This window comes from Bos mutus, chromosome 5, assembly GCF_027580195.1.
Source record: "Bos mutus isolate GX-2022 chromosome 5, NWIPB_WYAK_1.1, whole genome shotgun sequence".
Classification (NCBI taxonomy): Eukaryota; Metazoa; Chordata; class Mammalia; order Artiodactyla; family Bovidae; genus Bos; species Bos mutus.
In genome coordinates, this window is record NC_091621.1 from 45320568 (window position 1) to 45337916 (window position 17349).

Below are 17349 nucleotides of genomic sequence, written 5' to 3' on the forward strand. Positions count from 1 at the left end.
TCAACCCTGGGTCAGGAAGATCCCCTGGAGAAGGGAATGGCTACCCACTCCAGTATTCTTGTCTGGTGAATTCCATGGACAGAGGAGCCTGGCAGGTTCCATGGGGTTGCAAAGAGTCAGACACGACAGGGCAACTCACACTTTCACTTTCCCACACCAGATGAGGGTGAAGATACTCCCAGAACTAGCCCCTCAGTGGCCAGGAAGGGGTTTTTCCTCCCTGCTTGGAGTCAGGACACCAGGCATTTGGGGGAGCTGAGCTGGGAGGTGAACCCCCACTGAGGTTCACCTCCAATGTGTCCTTAGACAACATTCAACTTCTCTGGGCCCCCCTGCCTCTGCTTATGACCAGGGCCCGCCAGGAAAGTCTTCTCAAAAGCGCTGGCCCTCCATCCCAAGACTGAACCATCACTCCCTGCTGAGCTTTGTGTCCTGTCCCTGAGGCTGTAACCCCTTCTTCAGATCCCTTATCTCTTCCCCAGGGAGCATGGGAGGGGGAGGCAGTGGCAAGTGGGGAAAGGAGTGATGTCAGCCATCTGAGTCAGGCACAGCAGGGTGGTGGGAGCAGACTTGGCCACAAACACACCCTCCACCTCCCCAGGGACTGACACCCTCCTGTGTTTACCTGGCACTCAGTGCCAAGGCATGTGCCGGGGGCTGGTGACAGCCACGGAGGAAGCCCACAGTTACTATCAGAGACAGTCTCACCAGCCCCAGCCCAGACAGCGTGGGAGCCACTCCGCCTTCTCCAGTCTGGCTCTCCGCTCATCTTTATACAGGACACCCAAATTCAGACCTTTCATCCATAGCCGAGGAGGCGTGGCTCCCTCCCCACCTCTGCTGCTTGAACCAAGGGCCTCCATCTTTAGAGACCCTCTCCTGTCCAGGGCCCATCCCTGCACAGGACACAGGAGCAGAGGGGACAGAATGCTGCTGCTGATATAAAAGGGATGAGGCAAGACAGCCGATGGCATCAACCTGGCACCCAACATGGGCTGAACGATAGGAAAGATGCAGAGGTGAAGAAAACAGTCACTGCCCTTGAGGAGCCCCATCCAGGGCAGGGTTTTCTCATCTAATAGGAACAATTATTATAGTCAGCATTTACTAAGCACTCACTACAGGGCAGATACCTTCGATACAAAAACACCTTCGAAACAAAAACATCCAGTCCCCACACTGGGGATTCTCCATATGCATCCTTTCTGCTCTGATTGATTCCCCGACCTCCCTGATCCCTGCAGGCCACTCCCTGGCTCTCTGGCTTCCAGAGGTGGGGGTTAGCCAAGGAGGGGGGACATTAGCAGGAGATCTGGGAGACATGGGAGGTACTTCCTTCCTGCTCTAGGGGTGGCTGCCTTCCTCCATGCTTACAGCTTCCACCTATTCCTACATCTCTATCACCCAGTCAGTCATCCACTCTTTCTCTCATCTCTTCAGCTCTATACAGAGCCACCATCCCCTCCTGATTTTCCTGGGACTATCCCACTTTAGCCCCTTCCCTGGTGGCTCAGATGGTAAAGAATTTGCCTGCAATGCAGGAGACCCCAGTTCAACCCCTGGGTTGGGAAGTTTCCCTGCAGAAGGGAATGGCAACCCACTCCAGTATTCTTGCCTGGAGAATCTCCATGGACAGAGAAGCCTGGAGGGCTATAGCCCATGGTGTCACAAAGAACCAAACATGACTGAGCAACTAATATGCTTGAACATCCTCCTTTAGCACTGAAAATCCCACACCCCAGAAAACCTCTGTGCCCTGGACAAATCAGAGTTTGGCCACTCCTGCCAGAAGGGCAAGTGGGGAGTGATGGGAGTGGCAATGGTTTCCCACCATTAACCACCTCTGGACTTTCCATCCCATGTTTGTGTCCTTAGCCACACCCACACCTCTGTGAGGATTCCTTTCATTAAAGTTCATTTAGCTGAACCATCTTGAGTACATTGATTTCCCTCTAGGACCCTAAATGTTCCCATGCCCCCGTAGCCCTTTGAGCTGAGTATTAGTGTCACGAATGTCTTTTCACAGGTGAGGTAACTAAAGCATGGAGAGGAGAGGTCAAGGAACTGGTCACATCAGCAGCAAAGGGCAGAGCCGGGATTCAAGCCCAAGAAGTCTAGCTCTAGGACTATGTGCTCACCCACTAATGTCTCTCTCACAGAAGGCAAAGGCTGGAAAGCTCCTTCTTAGATACTTTTGATGGAGAGAACCTATGGGTCTGAGAAAAGGGCTCACCTCCCCTTAAAGCAGAGAACAATGGTATGACCTAGACCCTGATGCTGGGAAAGACTGAAGGCAGGAGGAGAAGGGGCAACAGAGGATGAGATGGTTGGATGGCATCACCGACTCAATGGACATGAGTTTGGGTAAACTCTGAGAGTTGGTAATAGACAGGGAGGCCTGGTGTGCTGTAGTCCATGGGGTCGAAAAGAGCTGGACATGACTGAGTAGAGTTGGTAATAGACAGGGAGCCCTGGTGTGCTGTAGTCCATGGGGTCGCAAAGAGCTGGACATGACTGAGTGACTGAACTGAACTGAACTGAACCTGCAGCTCAGGCCATGGAATTGGGAGCTGGCTGGGTAGAGAGGAGGAAAAGGAAAGAAGACGTGTAGGAGCCTATGGGTAGATGGGGGATGAAAAGGTGACTCTCCCACCCTCCTAGAACCTGGTTCTGATGCCCACACTCCCGGTTTCCTGCAGAGCTCCCTGAAAAAGAGGGAGGGAGAAGTTTCCAATGTCATGTTCAGACAGGCCCAGAGACAGGATGAACACCAAGAAGAAGGAGAAATGGGCATAGTTTCAGTCCCAAGTCCCCAACAAACCCCAGACACAAGCTGAGCTGCTGATCCCCACCCAGGGTGCAGATCACCCAGAGGTCCCAGAGGTCTCAGACTAATATGGAAACTGGGTTCCAGACCAGAACCATATAGAAACAGAGTCAAGAATCACAACAGGCTGTGCCAGGAAGTGTCTGGTGCATTCTGACATGGAGAATTAGGGAAGGTTTCCAAGGGAGAGAAAAATGGGCACAATCTTGGGAAGAAGGAAGAACGGGGGTGAATGGAGCTGTCCTTGGTTGGGAATAGAGCCTACTGTAGGCAATTAACTAGGGAGCAAGCTATGAGAGCTACTAAAACATCAGTGGGGATGGAGGAGATGCAGGGCATACAGGGAGCATAGTGGAGGTTTGGAAGGAATCCCTTAAGTGTGAGATGCCCACAGGACTTACTCAAACAATGTAGATACTCCATAAATCGCCTTCTGAGGAGAGTGAGCTGAGTACCTGCATAGTTTTTGTTTTGCGGGGTGGGCGTGTGGGAGGTGAGCTATGCAAGCCTGGGGCAGAGCAGAATTGCTGGAAGAAGTGGCAGAGAAGCTGCACATTGCCAAAAGGAACTTTGGTCTCTGCCTTGCAGCCTGTCCTCTAAATGCCCTTGGAACACATGTATAAGGCTGTGGCTTAGCATCGGTGCTGAATTAACCTGCCCAGGAGAAGTGGCAGGTTAAAGTTCTGAGGTAAGAGATGGAAGTGAGATAACAAGACCCAAGCTTATCCCTCTGGGTAGAGCTAGAACCAGCACATCACTGGGAGGAAGCTGGAAGAAGCAAGAGGACACAAAAGAACCTCAGCACAAATCCTGATCTCCCAACCCCAGGTATGTGAATTAGCTGTAAAAGGCCAGTTACAAGGAAATGGCAACCCACCCCAGTATTCTTGCCTGGAAAATCCCATGGACAGAGGAGCCTGGCAGGCTACAGTCCATGGGGTTGCAAGAGTCAAACATGACTTATGGACCAAACCTCGCTCTGTCCCTGGAAACCAAGGGCTCCAAGAAGGAAGGTCTGGCTCTCATGAATGCGAGGGGTTATACTGGAGACAGAAGTGGTAAGAGAGACACATTAGGAGAGCATGACAGGGCTGATCTTACTCACCAGAGCAACCCTAGCCCTGACACTCAAAAAAATTTATGGGAGAGAAGGAGTGGGGAAGCAGGAGGGAGCAAGAAAGGAAGACCCATTGCAGGGATAACTGGGTGCTGCTTTATTTCACAGAAAATAAATGGACAGAAATACAGAAATGGTGGCCCAGAGGCAGGTGAAGAGGGCAAAGGTGTGGCCCGTGGTTCCAGCCCTCAGGTTCTGGTCAGTGGGCCTCGAGCCTCTCCCTTGGGATGGAGAGGCAATCTGGCCAAGCCCAATCAGGAGTTTTTCCAGCTCGGTCGAAGGCTGCAGAGAGAGGGGAGGACGAGGCTGGCTGGTGGGCTGAGGCTGGGCACTGTGCTCCTTGGTTGGGGCTGGCAGCAGACAAGTAAGATGCAAATTAGTACGCAGAGCAAGGCTAGCCCGGACGAGCATTCAGAACAGCAAGCAGGCAGGACCTGCTGACTTCTGCAGAGTCCCCTGTGGCTGGCTCAGGCTGTGTGCAGTGGACGTAGAGTCGGCAGCACAGAAGCAGGAATGATGAGGATGAGAAGGCCTGAGAGGGCTCAGGAAAGCGGGGGTGAGTAGGTGGCCTCTGGGCCTCTCAGTATGTGACAGACGTTTTCAGACTTGACTCAACCGTCTTCTTCAGAATAGTGTGGCTGGTGGAGCTGGAGGAAGAGCCGGACACAGAGCCAGAGCCCACAGCGGGGCCCTGCTCAGAGCCCAGGATGATGCTGGAGCCACCGATCACAACGCTGGAGCCTCCCTTCATGATGCTGGAGCCTCCCTTCACGACGCTGGAGCACCTAGACCCAAAGCTGCCTTTCACACCTCCAAGTCCACAAGTGCCCGCCAGGCCACCATCTGCTCCTCCAGACACGACGGTGCTGCCTCCCCCAACAGCTGCTGAGAAAAGGGCCAGGGTCACAGCAGAGTCCTCAATTCCCCATGGGAACCCCTCTCCCAAAGTCCCCTGATACTCACAGATAGTGACCTGGCTGGCGCATTCCCCAGACATCCTAGGGGAGAAAAGACAAGAGGAAGAAACACTAAGAAAGGCTGCAGAGAATGTGTCCCGGGGTGTTTTTCAGCCTCTTGGAGCAGCACCCTCTGAGCAGATAAAATCCCCCAATTTTAAATCCCTCCCAGCAGAACGGGTGGCCCTCAGCAGTTCAGAGTGTGGAGAAATCTCTCAGTATCCTGTGTTGGTCTGGTATCCCCCACCCCCACCTATCACACATCCCCGGGACCCTCACCAGCCCCTCACCTGCACTCTTCGCCCTCCAGCAGCCGGCGGTAGGTGGCAATCTCTATATCCAGGGACAGCTTTACACTCATCAGCTCCTGGTAGTCATGCAGCAGCCGCGCGATGTCCTGCTTGGCGGTTCTCAGGGCAGCCTCCAGCTCGGCCAGCTTGGTCTGAGCATCCTTGAGGGCCAGTTCCCCACGCTGCTCAGCATCAGCAATGGCGACCTGCAGGCTGGCATTCTAGCAAAGCGTGGAGATAAGGGAGAAAGTGACTATCAGCATGGCACAGGCCCCCAGAGTACCTACTATAACTTAAAAGCTGAGATGGACCATAATTTCATGAGCCCAAAATTATTCTTGGCCACTCCCAGCTCTTCTCGTTCTAAAAGGAAGGGTTCCTTCTTCTGCTTCTTTAAGTCCTAGAGCGGGTTAAGTAGTGTCCTCAAAAATGTCATGTCCACCAAGAACTTCAGAACATGACCTTATTTGGAAAGATACGGTCTTTGCAGATGTAATGAGTTAAGGATCTCAAGATGCTATCATACTGTATTCAGGGTGAGCCCTAAATCCAGTGACCAATGTCCAAGAAAAAGATGAGGGGATACAAACACTGAAATAGATGGAGGCAGAGATGAGAGTGAGGCAGCCACCAGACAAGGAATTCCTGGAGCCACCAGATACCAAGAAGGATTCCCCCAGCTCCTTCAGAGGGCACAGCTGCTGACACCCGAGTTCAGACTTCAGCCTCTGGACCAGACAGAACAGTTTTCTGTTCTTTCAAACTATCAAGTTTGTAATACTTTGTCACAGCAGCCACAGGAAATGTATCCATCTCCTTTGCCACTTTCCCCAGTGATTTGCTGTATTTCTTCCCCTAGCCTTAATCCTCAGCACCATCCCTTAAATAGTTTCTCTCTCCCAGAGTACTTACAGCTCCTCCTGTCCTGGATGGGTCATTATACATGTGTTTTTTAGAACAGCCCCATTTCAAATACTTTGTCCCGATGTTGTCAGAGTCTATCAAACTATGGGCCTCAATTTGAAAAACACTTTCTCTGTGTTCACCTCTCCAATCCGATAGAAAACTCCTAGAGGAAAGACTGCATCCCTGTCTAATCAGCCATCTAGCTGATTTACCCTCACATTCGGGTCAGGAAGGAAGGCATTCCCTAAAGGCTCTCATTATTCATTTTCCACAAAGCACCCCATGGATGGGGACAATGTCTCCCTTCTCCTGATGAAGAAACTGAGCCCTGAAAAGGAGGTGAGAGGTGGAGCTGGAACCTAACCCAGGACATCTGAGGTCCAGTCCACTGCTCTTACTTTAGTCTCTGTTCATCAGGCTTGTGCATGAAAGGGAGGAGTAATAGGGCGTGGGTCCCCAAGAGGGATTCTCCCAGGAAAGACACCTTTCTGTACGGGAGGACTGTGGTTCCCAGACTTGGGCACATAGTGACTCTCCTAAGCGCTCGCCACTGGGCTCAGACTCCATGCGCTTCATCATTACCTGGGTGAGCTTTGTTGAGAAAGCAGGTTTCTGGGCTCCACGCTTAGAGACTCTGATTCCCTGTTGCCAGTGGGAGGCCCAGGAATCTGTATCTTATCAGACACCCCAGAGAATCCCCAAGCTTCTAAAGCAAAAAGTCCAAAATGATGGGCAAAACAAAGGGGCAGCAAATTGAGTAATAGGACCTGGTCACCTTCACCTCAGGTCCTGCCTTGCACTTCAAAGGAGAGCAGGTCAGGACGTCTAGAGACTGAGTATGGCCTTTGAATGATCTGTACTCCAAGAACTTTCTCCAAGATCTGTGCCCTGCTCACACGTGCACGGGCCACACATGACTTTGGAATCAGGCTGAAGTGCTTGAGGAAACCCTCTGACTGGTCTCAGCTCTCAACCCTCTGTTGATCCCAAAAGAGCGATTCTTTGGGCTTGGGGAAAGTGAGAGCAAAGACACTTGAAAACTTAAGAATCTGTAATCCTCACATCTGGAAGTAAGGTCTCCAAGAGGGGCAGGAAACCACCTCCCTGCCCTTGACATCCTTCCTCCTACCTCTCCCCACTCCTCCCATCCGCAGCATCACCCAACCCTAAGGGGGCCTCAGCACCTCACCATCCTGCCCATGTCCCCTGCTCCCTGAGATCCTGGTTCTCTCCCTCCCCAACAGGGGGACCAGAAAATTCAGTGCACGGCCTTAGAGTCCTTGCTGGACTTGAGGAGTAAGTGCCAAAAGAAATGATTAGAAAAGAGATGAATTAACCCTCTCCCCTAGGAGCCAAAAGCACCAAGCGCATGTGGGCATGGAATGCAGTGAGAAGGCTATGCCGGGGTTGGCAGTGCGGAGCCCGTGCATCTAGAATCCCCTGGAGGAGAGCCGAACACCTCTGACATGGGGCTCAAAGTGCTCTCAACCCCAAATTATACAAAGCTCCAACAAGTTATCAAAGTTTCACACCAACCCCACAGTGATGCCTGCACAAAGGTGGTAAGACAGAGGGCTTGGGGGCTCAGGACCCTTACCTGACTCTTGACGGTCTCAATCTGACTCTGCAGCTTCTTAATTGTCTGTTGCAGCTGAGTGATCTGGACTTTGGTCTCCTTCATGCTGTTCCCATGAAGCTGGGCACATGCCTGAAGTTCCCGGTACTGGAGGGGTACAGAGGTGGCACCGTCAGTGGACAGCACCCCACCTTTGACCTTTGACCCTCACCTTTGACCATGGCCCCGGCTCTCTGCCTCCTCACATCCTCATCCGGAATGCAGGTGAAACGCTGAGACCAGGACATGGTGGGATGAGGTTGTGGAACTCCAGGCTCATCTCCCATGGTTTCCCTGCATTGCCTCCCTCCCGGAGAGGGGGAACATGGTACCCACCCAGCCCTGGTGCTCCAGACAGGTTATCAGAACTGCCTCAGCCAGACTGAGGTGGACAACTGCCCCACGGGGGCAGGCAGGGAGACCCAGTCTTTCCCAGCTCAGTGCTAGCCCCCCAGTCCCGGCACCTTGGTCTGGTACAGCGTCTCGGCTTCAGCTTTGCTGGTCCGGGTGATCTCCTCGTACCGGGCTCGGACCTCGGCAATGAGGTCTCTGAAGTCCAGGCAGCGGTTGTTGTCCATGGACAACACCACGGACATGTCACTGGCCTGGGTCTGCAGCTGGCCCAGCTCCTGCGGGCAGGACTGACTCAGTGTCCCATGGCTTCCCGGCTCCCCTTCCCCTTGGAGCCCTGGGGAAAGTGGGCAGAGTGCCTGACTTCCTGCCCCCTCCTTCAGAGGCAGCCCTCATCCATGCCGGCTGCCACTGAGCATGCCCTGTCCCCTTATCTGGAAGTGAGGGCAGTCCGAGGACTCCTGGACGTCAAAGGAACATGTCCTCAGGGCCCCACATCACCTGGCCCACATCACTCCCTGACCTCCTATCACATCCCCTCCCTCTTCCTCCTTGCATTTCCTTAAAGACCAGTAGGCTCCTGGCTCCCTCTGCCTGGAATCCCTCGCACCACCCTCACCATGTGGCTAACTTCCTCACCTCTGTCAGATCTTTACTCCAATTTCATCTTCTAAATAAGGCCATCTGACCGCTCTATTTGGAACTGCCACCTGCCCTACCCCTCCACGTTCCCAATCCTCCTCTCCCTGCTCTGGTTTTCCTTTTTCCATAGCATTTATCACTTTCTAACATGCTTTGTAATTTACTTATTTACCAGGCCTACTGCTTATTGTGTTTATTATCTCCCAGCCTCGTGATTTTTGTCTTGTCATTCACAGGTATATTCTCAATACCTAGCAATTCACCTGGTACATTCTCAGTAATTGTCACAGGACTGAATGACCAGTGTTTAAGGCACCCTAAGCAGGCTTCACCTCCCGGCCACTCCCACTATGCTGTGGCCACAGGGAGCCTGCCTGTGCTGTCCCCTCCCTCATCCTGCCTGCCCTAGGCAGACCATCACTTCTGCCCCTGGAGAATCCTCACTTCTTCATAGAGATGCTTCAGGAAGCAGATGTACTCTTTCAGATCCTCCACCTTGCTTTCCATCTCCATTTTGCTCAGGAGAACCCCGTCTGCATCCTAGGGACAGAAAGACAAAAACAATGTACCCCCACTCCCTCTTTGGGGGTCCCACTCTGACCCAGGAGTTTTGTTCACACACTGCCCAGCACACACACCCCCATGGCCCTCTCTGGCTTCCATTCCTTCCTCTTTCAGCCTCGCCTTGCCCTGCTCTCTCTTTTGTCTGACACTGACCCACATCGCCTTCAGGAAGCCTTCCCTAATTCATCCCAACCAGTTCGGCTTCTTCCACTCCCTCCCCACCCTCTCCCACAGTGACTCCCAGAGCTCATCCCATAGTCCCTCAATCAGATCTCTCCAAGGGTCCCTGTATCTGTGTGTATGTTCCACTTCCCCACAGGGTCCCTGTAGACATGTGTCAGCATGTCGTGCGTGAGAATCCGCCCCCCCCCCACACACACACACGGCTCTCGCAGCCCAGATTCTGTGCACAATGAATGGCTCAGGATTCAAGTAGAGGGACTTCCCTGGTGGTTCAGTGGCTAAGACTCCATGCTCCCAAAGCGGGGGGCTGGGGTTCAATCCCTGATGAGGGAACTAGATTCCACATGCCGCAACTAAGAGTTTGCCTGCCACAGCTAAATATCCCCATGCCGCAATTAAGACCCAGTCCAGTTTAATAAATAAATTTAAAAAAAAAAGGATTCAGGTAGAGCAGTTGAACCCACTCACCTTTTTGAGGACCACGAAGTCATTCTCCAGCGTGGCACGCCTGTTGGCCTCATGCTCATATCTGCCAAGTAAGCACAGAAAGACGCTGCCCAGGGTGCTGGCATCAGAGCCCAGGACTCTCTCCAAGCACAGTCTCCAAGAGAAGGTCACTCTGCTTTAGATGCTCCAAAGCAGGACCCTCCACCAGGCTGCACCTCTAGTCTTCCATCAGGAAGGTTTGTCACGTCCTATGTCCCTCTTCACTCTCTCGGCCCAGGTCCACTATGACATCGGGTCACTTAGCTTCACGTCTGGAAGGCACTTTCAAACACTTCTCACTTACCACTCACAATCATCATCTGAAGCAGGCATTTTGGATTTTATCAGAGAGATTATAAGATGTGCCCAGGTTATAGATAATTAGGTGGCCCATGCAGATCTAAAATCCAGGTCTCCTGGCCCCAGTCTTTCTAGGACCCTCCCCCTGGGCCCTGGAGCCAACCTCCCAGTGGCTCTGGAACACAAGAAAGGCATTATCCCCATCTACAGATATGGAAACTGAAGCTGGGAAAGGTGAGATTCTTTGCTCAAGGCCACACAGCTTTCCTTGCTCACAGTCACCAAACCTGAGCCTCTGTGGCTTCAGGGCTCTCCCCGTGCCACCAGGTGACCTCGTGGGGAACCCAGACTGCAGCCAGCCGTGAATCATGCACAGGCCCAGGGGTGGTCCCACTAAGTGCATTCCCTTCTCCCTCTGAGACCAGAGGATATCTGAGTCACTTTAGCCCACAGCCTGCTCAACAGGAATTTCTCAAGAAAAAAACCCACAGGAACATTCTTTAAATAAGCCCCTCCCCACCTTGACCAGAAACGTGGCCCTCATAGTCAGGGCCTGCTAGAATCGAGGCTCTCCAGTCCTGGATATCAGGGGCTGGGGGGCCTCTTACCTGCAGCAGATGGGGCCCCCTGAGAATCAGAGAGAGTAGGGATGCAGAGGGCCCAGAGGGGAGGCCTATCCTGTGATTCCGGGAGCTCAGAGGAAGGACAGCTTCCAGCAGACAGCCTGATTCAAGCCCTCCCAGCTGCCACCAGGCCCCATGGGGATGCTGTGGTTCACATACTTAGCTTTATACTCCTCCTCCTGGCCCTGGCAGGACTTCAGCTCGGCGTCCAGAGACCCTCGTTCCCTCTGCAGCTGCTCCAGCTGTGTCCTGAGCCGGACCAGATAGGCCTCGAAGAAAGACTCCAGGCCCTGGGGTCTGTCACTCAACCCCTGCTGCTGCAGCAAGTGCCACTTGGTCTCCAGGACCTTGTTCTGCTGCTCCAGGAACCGCACCTGCCGCACAAGCAGAGAGTTCCTGAGGCTCCTGCCAGGCTGCCTGCCTGGGCACAGCCTCGGGACAACTCTCCAGCCTGAGCAACCCTCTGGCCAGCCTGGAGCCTTTGAGGCCTTTGATAAATATTTGCCCACACACTCAATGAATTATAATGACATTTCTATAAAGGGAATTTCAAAACACCAATTAAACATAGCCTCAGCATAACCAGAGAGACTCCAGTTAGACCACAAGAGGGACTTCCTTGCTGTAGAAGTGATCAGAAAAGGAGTAGGAGGCTAGACTGCCCCATTCCCAAGTCCATCGAAAACAGTTCCTCGGAGGCAGGCACAGAGACAGGGGCTTAGCTGAGCGGACCCTTACCTTGTCAATGAAAGAAGCAAACTGGTTGTTGAGGACTCTAATCTGTTGGGTCTCCTGAGTCCGAACCACCTGGAACTGGGGGTCGATCTCAATCTTCGGTGGGATCAGAAGACTCTGGTTGATGGTTACTTGCTGGATGCCTCCCGGAGGGCACAGGGAAAGCCCAGGCCCACCACTCCCCTCCCCAAGCCGCACCCCTAGCCTTCCCCACGAACCCCAGGTCCTTCCACGAGAGCCTCCTCGGCAACCCCCAAAGGAACTGAGGCTCCTGCTGCTGAAGCCAGCCCTGCCTCGGCCCACCGATTGGGCAGAACAGGCTGAGCGAGCGCTGAAGCCCCTCCGGGCCCGGCAGGGAGAGAGAGACATGGCAGTGACTGAAGGTCTCAGGGCTGCAAAAGATTGTCAAGAGCAAGTTCCTGCCCTGAGGCCCGGCACGAGACTTTTATCCCCTCCCGTGCCTGGGCTGGGCCTTGGAGAGCAAGATGCTCTTGGCCTGACTGTGTCTGTCACTGGCTCCAGCTGACCTCTTCTGACACGCCTGGGAATAGATGCCTGGTACGTGCAGAGCCCAAGGAAGAGAGCCAGAGCCTGCCCTCTGAGCTCCCAGGCTACAGGAAGTGTGGGCACATTCTGAAGACCAGGAAGCAGCCAGAGACTGGGACTTCAGTGCTGGAGGATGGGGAGAGAGGGCCCTGAGCAAAGTCACTGAGGGTCATTCAAGGAAGGCTTCCTGGAGGAGGAGACGGGTAAGAAGGGAGGCACGTTCAAGGGGAGAAGAAGATGGAGGGGGTTCAAATGGAGCACTTGACTGCCCTGCAGATGCTGGACAGGGGAGCACAGCTTCTCAAAGGAGGATTCACGTACAAGAGTAGGAGAAGGAAGGCTCTTTGCAGCACAGGAGAAGCCAGGAGGTTAATAGAGGTGTTACTGTCATCGTTGGCTCAAAAACACTGCAAGATTTGGAAATGAAACAGAAAAACAGGGTATCCAAGTCCCTCCTCTTGCCCAACCCAGTAATCATCGACAAGGCGCCACCCTACTCAAACCAGGCCTCTCTACCTGGGATGGCAGCAGATAAAGCATTCCTAAGCCCAGCCCGTGTCCCTTCCACAAACGCACAGCACCAGGCCCAGCAACCTGGGTCTCGCACTGCATTTGTCACGTTACTCATCAGAGCTCCCAGGCTCTAAAATAAAATGTACATTTAGAAACAGCCTTCCCCTGGGGCCTGGGAACAAACATAGGAGCTTTGGGGCAGCCGCCAGATAGATTCAATCCCTGCCCTGTGAGTCTGCTAACTGGAGGAGCCCCAGGGTTCATCACTCAGTGATTCTCCCACCTGGTGGAGGAACCAGGCAGCATTCAGCTGCCTCCCCTGTTGCCCTCCCACTGCGGGCAGGGAGGGCTGGCTGCTCTGATTTTCAGAAATTTCCAAAATGTCTACTTTCCATGATGGGCGGACTATTTCTCCCTCTTCCTCCCACCATTTCTTAGAGCCTGATGCACCCTGAAGCTGGGGTACTGGGGTCTTTGATAATGCAACTCAAAGCCAGTGCAGAGACTCAGAATAACGAACAGGCAAGAGATGTGCTATGAGGAAGTCAGTCCTAGCAATGCAAACAATCCCGTAGACGCTCCACCCCTGGTACCAGACAACGGTGAGCGTGTCTCCCCTCCCTCTAGAGGATTAAAAGTCCCTTCCTACTTCCCCTATAGCCCCATCCAGCAGACAACCCGGAAGGAAACTGAATGACAGATGACCTCAAGGGGAGGAAGAGGCCGGGCCTCCTCTGGGGAAAACAAAGGCAATCGAGGGAGTGAGGACTCAGGTGAGAAAGAGAAGGAAGGAAAACGATCCAAGAAGCCATTCAGGCACACTGAGTAGAGAGCAGGCAGTGCGGCTGGACTCGGAGTCTAGAAAGAGAATCTGGGGAATGGACTGAATCCCACTGAGGACCCACCTCCAAACCCTGCCCCCTGGGACCACTCCACAGAGGCACATTCCTCCCACAAACATTCTGGAGAAAGATCTCTGCGGGCTGGATTCAACCACTCCCTCCCCACCAGTACTGAGGGTGAAGGGCAGAGGTCACACTTGAAACTTCCCCATATTTGTAATGTTTCAGAGTATTAGAAGGGCTTCCCCAGTGGCTCAGCACTACAGAATCCACCTGCAATGCAGGAACCTCAGGAGATGAGGGTTCGATCCTTCATTGGGAAGATCCCCTGGAAGAGGGCATGGCAACCGACTCCTGTATACTTGCCTGGAAAATCCATGGACAGAGGGGCCTGGCCTGCTATAGTCCATGGGGTCACAAAGAGTCAGACATGCCTGAAGCGACTGAGCACGTGAGAGAGTATTAAAGCCAGAGAGCTTCAAGGTCCTCTGGTCCAATGCCCTTGTTTTTCACTTAAGGACTCTGAGGCCCCATAGGGTTTAGGGTAGGTGCAGAGACTGTGCAACCTTGAGTAATCTAAGAGATTGCACCAGATGACCCCTAAGCCTACTTTGACCCATCACTCTGGTTTGAGCAACTTGCTCAAGGCCACCCACACAGCTGATCAGGTTGGAGCCTGAGCCCCCACCCAGCTCAGACCACTGACCCAGGAACAGCCCATAAACAGACCTTTGATCATGACTCCACTGTGTCTGCCTTGTCCACCCCTCCATCCAGCTCAGGGTCTGGCTTACACTAGTCATTCAAAGCACTTGCCTAAGAGATGACTTCTTACCCGTGACAGTTATACCTAGGGACCTTCTTGAATCCCCTTAAATTCTCAAACACTACTATAACACGTTTTCCTCAATTAAAAAAAAAGTCATGCCATGATGGAGAGAATGACAAAATGATTTGGAGATTTGAATACTAGGCCCCTCAGAGGCTAAGCGGTACACACGTGCTCAAGTCACTTCAATCATGTCCGACTCTTTGCGACCCCATGGACTGTAGCCTGCCAGACTCCTCTGTCCATGGGGATTCTGCAGGCAAGAATCCTGGAGTGGGTTGCCGTGCCCTCCTCCAGGGCATCTTCCCGATGCAGGGACTGAACCTGCAAGTCTTCTGTCTAACCTGCGTTGGCAGGTGGGTTCTTTCCCACTAGCACCACCTGGGAAGCCCAAGAGTTACACACAAAGGCACACAAAGGGCCACTTCCAGGGCAGCAAAGTGCAAACGGCTCAAATCGTGGACTTCACCTTAAACCCAGCGTGCGACAGTTCCAGGGGGTTTTACCCATTGGGTTAAATCTCGTGCTCCAAGTCAACCAGCCTCAACCACACCTCAAGCTCTACAATCCCTGCCTACCCCAGTCCTGCCTTCAAGGATACCCAGCCAGGGCAGCTACTTGTATTCTCCACTCCCCAGCGGCCCCTTTTCTTACTGCTACACCCTGAGTTCACCTCTGGCTGCAGCTACAACTCCTCAACCTCTTTCCCTTTAATTGCACTCAAGCCTGTTCTGCTTGTGCAGTGGAGGCTTTTACCCAATAGCCATTTATTCACATTGAACTTATTTTTTTAATCTTGGCTGCGCTGAATCCTTGTTGCAGCACAAGGGCTTCTCAGTGCAGTGCTTGGGCTTCTCTAGTTGTGGCCCACAGGCATAGTTGCCCTGAGACTTGGGGGATCTTTGCTCCCTGACCAGGGATTGAACCCGCAACCCCTGCATTCTTAACCACTGGACCACCAAGGAAGTCCCCACATTTACTTATTGACTCGACAAATTATGATTAAGCACCTCCTGTGTGCCAGGACCTATGCTGAGAGTTAGGAATTTAGCAGAGAACAAGGCCCGGCCCCCACACTAAGAAAACTTAGAGTCCAGTAGAGAAAGAGACATTGAACAGGCAATTAAACATGTATTTAATTGCAATTATGATAAGAAGAGAAAAGTACAGGGCATGAAAGAGTCCTAACCTAGTTTATCCCCTAATTTTTTCTCGAACATGCCAGGAACACCCCTGCCTCAGAGCCTTTGCCCTTGCTGTTCCCTCTTTCTAGAATGCTCCTTCACAGAACCCCGTAGAGCTACAAGTCACCGTCTCTGGCTGCAAAACTGAAACACCGAGTTGCACTGACACTTTTTTTTTTTTTTTTCTGAGTAGCAACAACTTTATTAGAAAAAAGTTATTTTGAGATTCTCATTCAGATGTTCTAACAGTATCTAGCATTATCATTCACAAAGTTGTCTTCAGGTTGTTAAAAAGAGAAAAAGAGAACAAACAAATTCAACATTTTAGTTCATACAAGATGCAGTTAAAATTCAACGAGGGAAATCTGTTTACTTTTATATTTAGGCAACTTAAAATACAGTGAATCCCATAGAAATTCAGAATCTCCTGATCTCAGGTGAAGGTAATAATGATTCTGTAAAAAAGAGGAAAAGTCTTGGCTAAAAGCATTGTGTCATTTATGTAGCATTTCAAGGATTGAGTTATGACAATTAAGACAATCAAATGCAAAGCAAGGTGGAAATATTACTTTGAAGGTTTGCCTCTTCTTTATTATTTTTCACTGCTACTTTCTTTTTTTAATATAAATTTATTTATTTTAATTGGAGGCTAATTACTTTACAATATTGTATTGGTTTTGCCATACGTCAACATGAATCCGCCATGGGTGTACACGTGCTCCCCATCCCAAACCCTCCTCCCTCCTCCCTCCCCGTTCCATCCCTCTGGGTCATCCCAGTGCACCAGCCCCAAGCATCCAGTATCCTGCATCGAACTTGGACTGGCGATTCGTTTCATATATGATATTATACATGTTTCAATGCCATTCTCCCAAATCATCCCCCTCTCCCTCTCCCACAGAGTCCAAAAGACTGTTCTATATATCTGTCTCTCTTTTGCTGTCTCACATACAGGGTTATCATTACCATCTTTCTAAATTCCATATATATGCATTAGTATACTGTATTGGTGTTTTTCTTTCTGGCTTACTTCACTCTGTATAATAGGTTCCAGTTTCATCCACCTCATTAGAACTGATTCACATGTATTCTTTTTAATGGCTGAGTAATACTCCATTGTGTATATGTACCACAGCTTTCTTATCCATTCATCTGCTGATGGACATCTAGGTTGCTTCCATGTCCTGGCTATTGTAAACATGCACTGACACTTCTTACCCGCTTCCCAGCTCTATCTGCTTCCGCTCAGCACTTGGCACTTTCTAACATGCCATATATTTCACTTACTCATTTTGTTTGTCAGTCTTCCTGCTCTAGAATACCATTCCATGAACACGAGGATTTGGTCTCTTTGCTGACTTCTATATCCTCTGCACTTAGAACTCTGCCTAATACAGTAGGTGCTCAGTAAACACTTGTTAAATAAATGGCTCCCCATTCAATTTCATCTTGTGGATCTCCTTCATCTTTCAACCTCTGGATATCCTTGTAACTCTCAATTCTGTTCTCCAAAGCACCTCACTCCCTGACAAGGTTGGGAGCAAGCAAACATAGTCATGTGTGTGCGTGTGTGTGCATGTGTGTGAGTGTGTGTATTGCACAAGTGTGGTGTGTGTGTGTGTGTGTGTGTGTGTGTTATTGAGCTCCTGCTGTGGGCTGAGCACTGAGCTAAATGATACAGAAGACATAAGATGGATAAGGCCCCATTCCCGTCTGAAAAGAATGTACAGTTATACAATGCGATGGAGAATACACATATGAATGCAAAAGAGGGAGGAAAATCTGAAAGAGACTGCCCTGGGGTGCAAGTAGACGTGTTGTTATGGTAGTGAGGGATTCT

The 17349-nt window shown here is 51.6% G+C and overlaps 1 protein-coding gene across 2 annotated transcripts; it reads right to left on the reverse strand.

The window, feature by feature from the left end:
* Window positions 1-4026: 4026 nt before the first annotated feature.
* KRT78 (keratin 78) lies at window positions 4027-11983 on the reverse strand. Of its 2 annotated transcripts, none has more exons than XM_070369996.1 (9): window positions 11599-11983; window positions 11020-11234; window positions 9920-9980; window positions 9149-9244; window positions 8176-8340; window positions 7694-7819; window positions 5191-5411; window positions 4908-4942; window positions 4027-4826 (listed from the first exon to the last, which is right to left on the reverse strand). In XM_070369996.1, exons 1-9 carry the CDS (start codon window positions 11962-11964, stop codon window positions 4525-4527), a joined length of 1587 nt encoding a protein of 528 aa, XP_070226097.1. In that variant the 5' UTR covers window positions 11965-11983; the 3' UTR covers window positions 4027-4524. The 2 variants fall into 2 exon arrangements, with proteins under 2 accessions (XP_070226097.1, XP_070226096.1); XM_070369995.1 differs by having other exon boundaries at window positions 4027-4829.
* Window positions 11984-17349: the final 5366 nt, after the last annotated feature.

What these genes read in the sequence shown, in the direction of transcription:
- KRT78 (XM_070369995.1), bottom strand. Translation starts at nt 11,964, where the DNA reads ATGTCTCTCTCTCCCTGCCGGGCCCGGAGGGGCTTCAGCGCTCGCTCA. An exon ending in TGAAGCATCTCTATGAAGAA is followed by an intron (nt 8,341 to 9,148) that starts GTGAGGATTCTC and finishes TCCTGCCCGCAG; the next exon opens with GAGCTGGGCCAGCTGCAGAC. An exon ending in AGACGCTGTACCAGACCAAG is followed by an intron (nt 7,820 to 8,175) that starts GTGCCGGGACTG and finishes GTACCCCTCCAG; the next exon opens with TACCGGGAACTTCAGGCATG.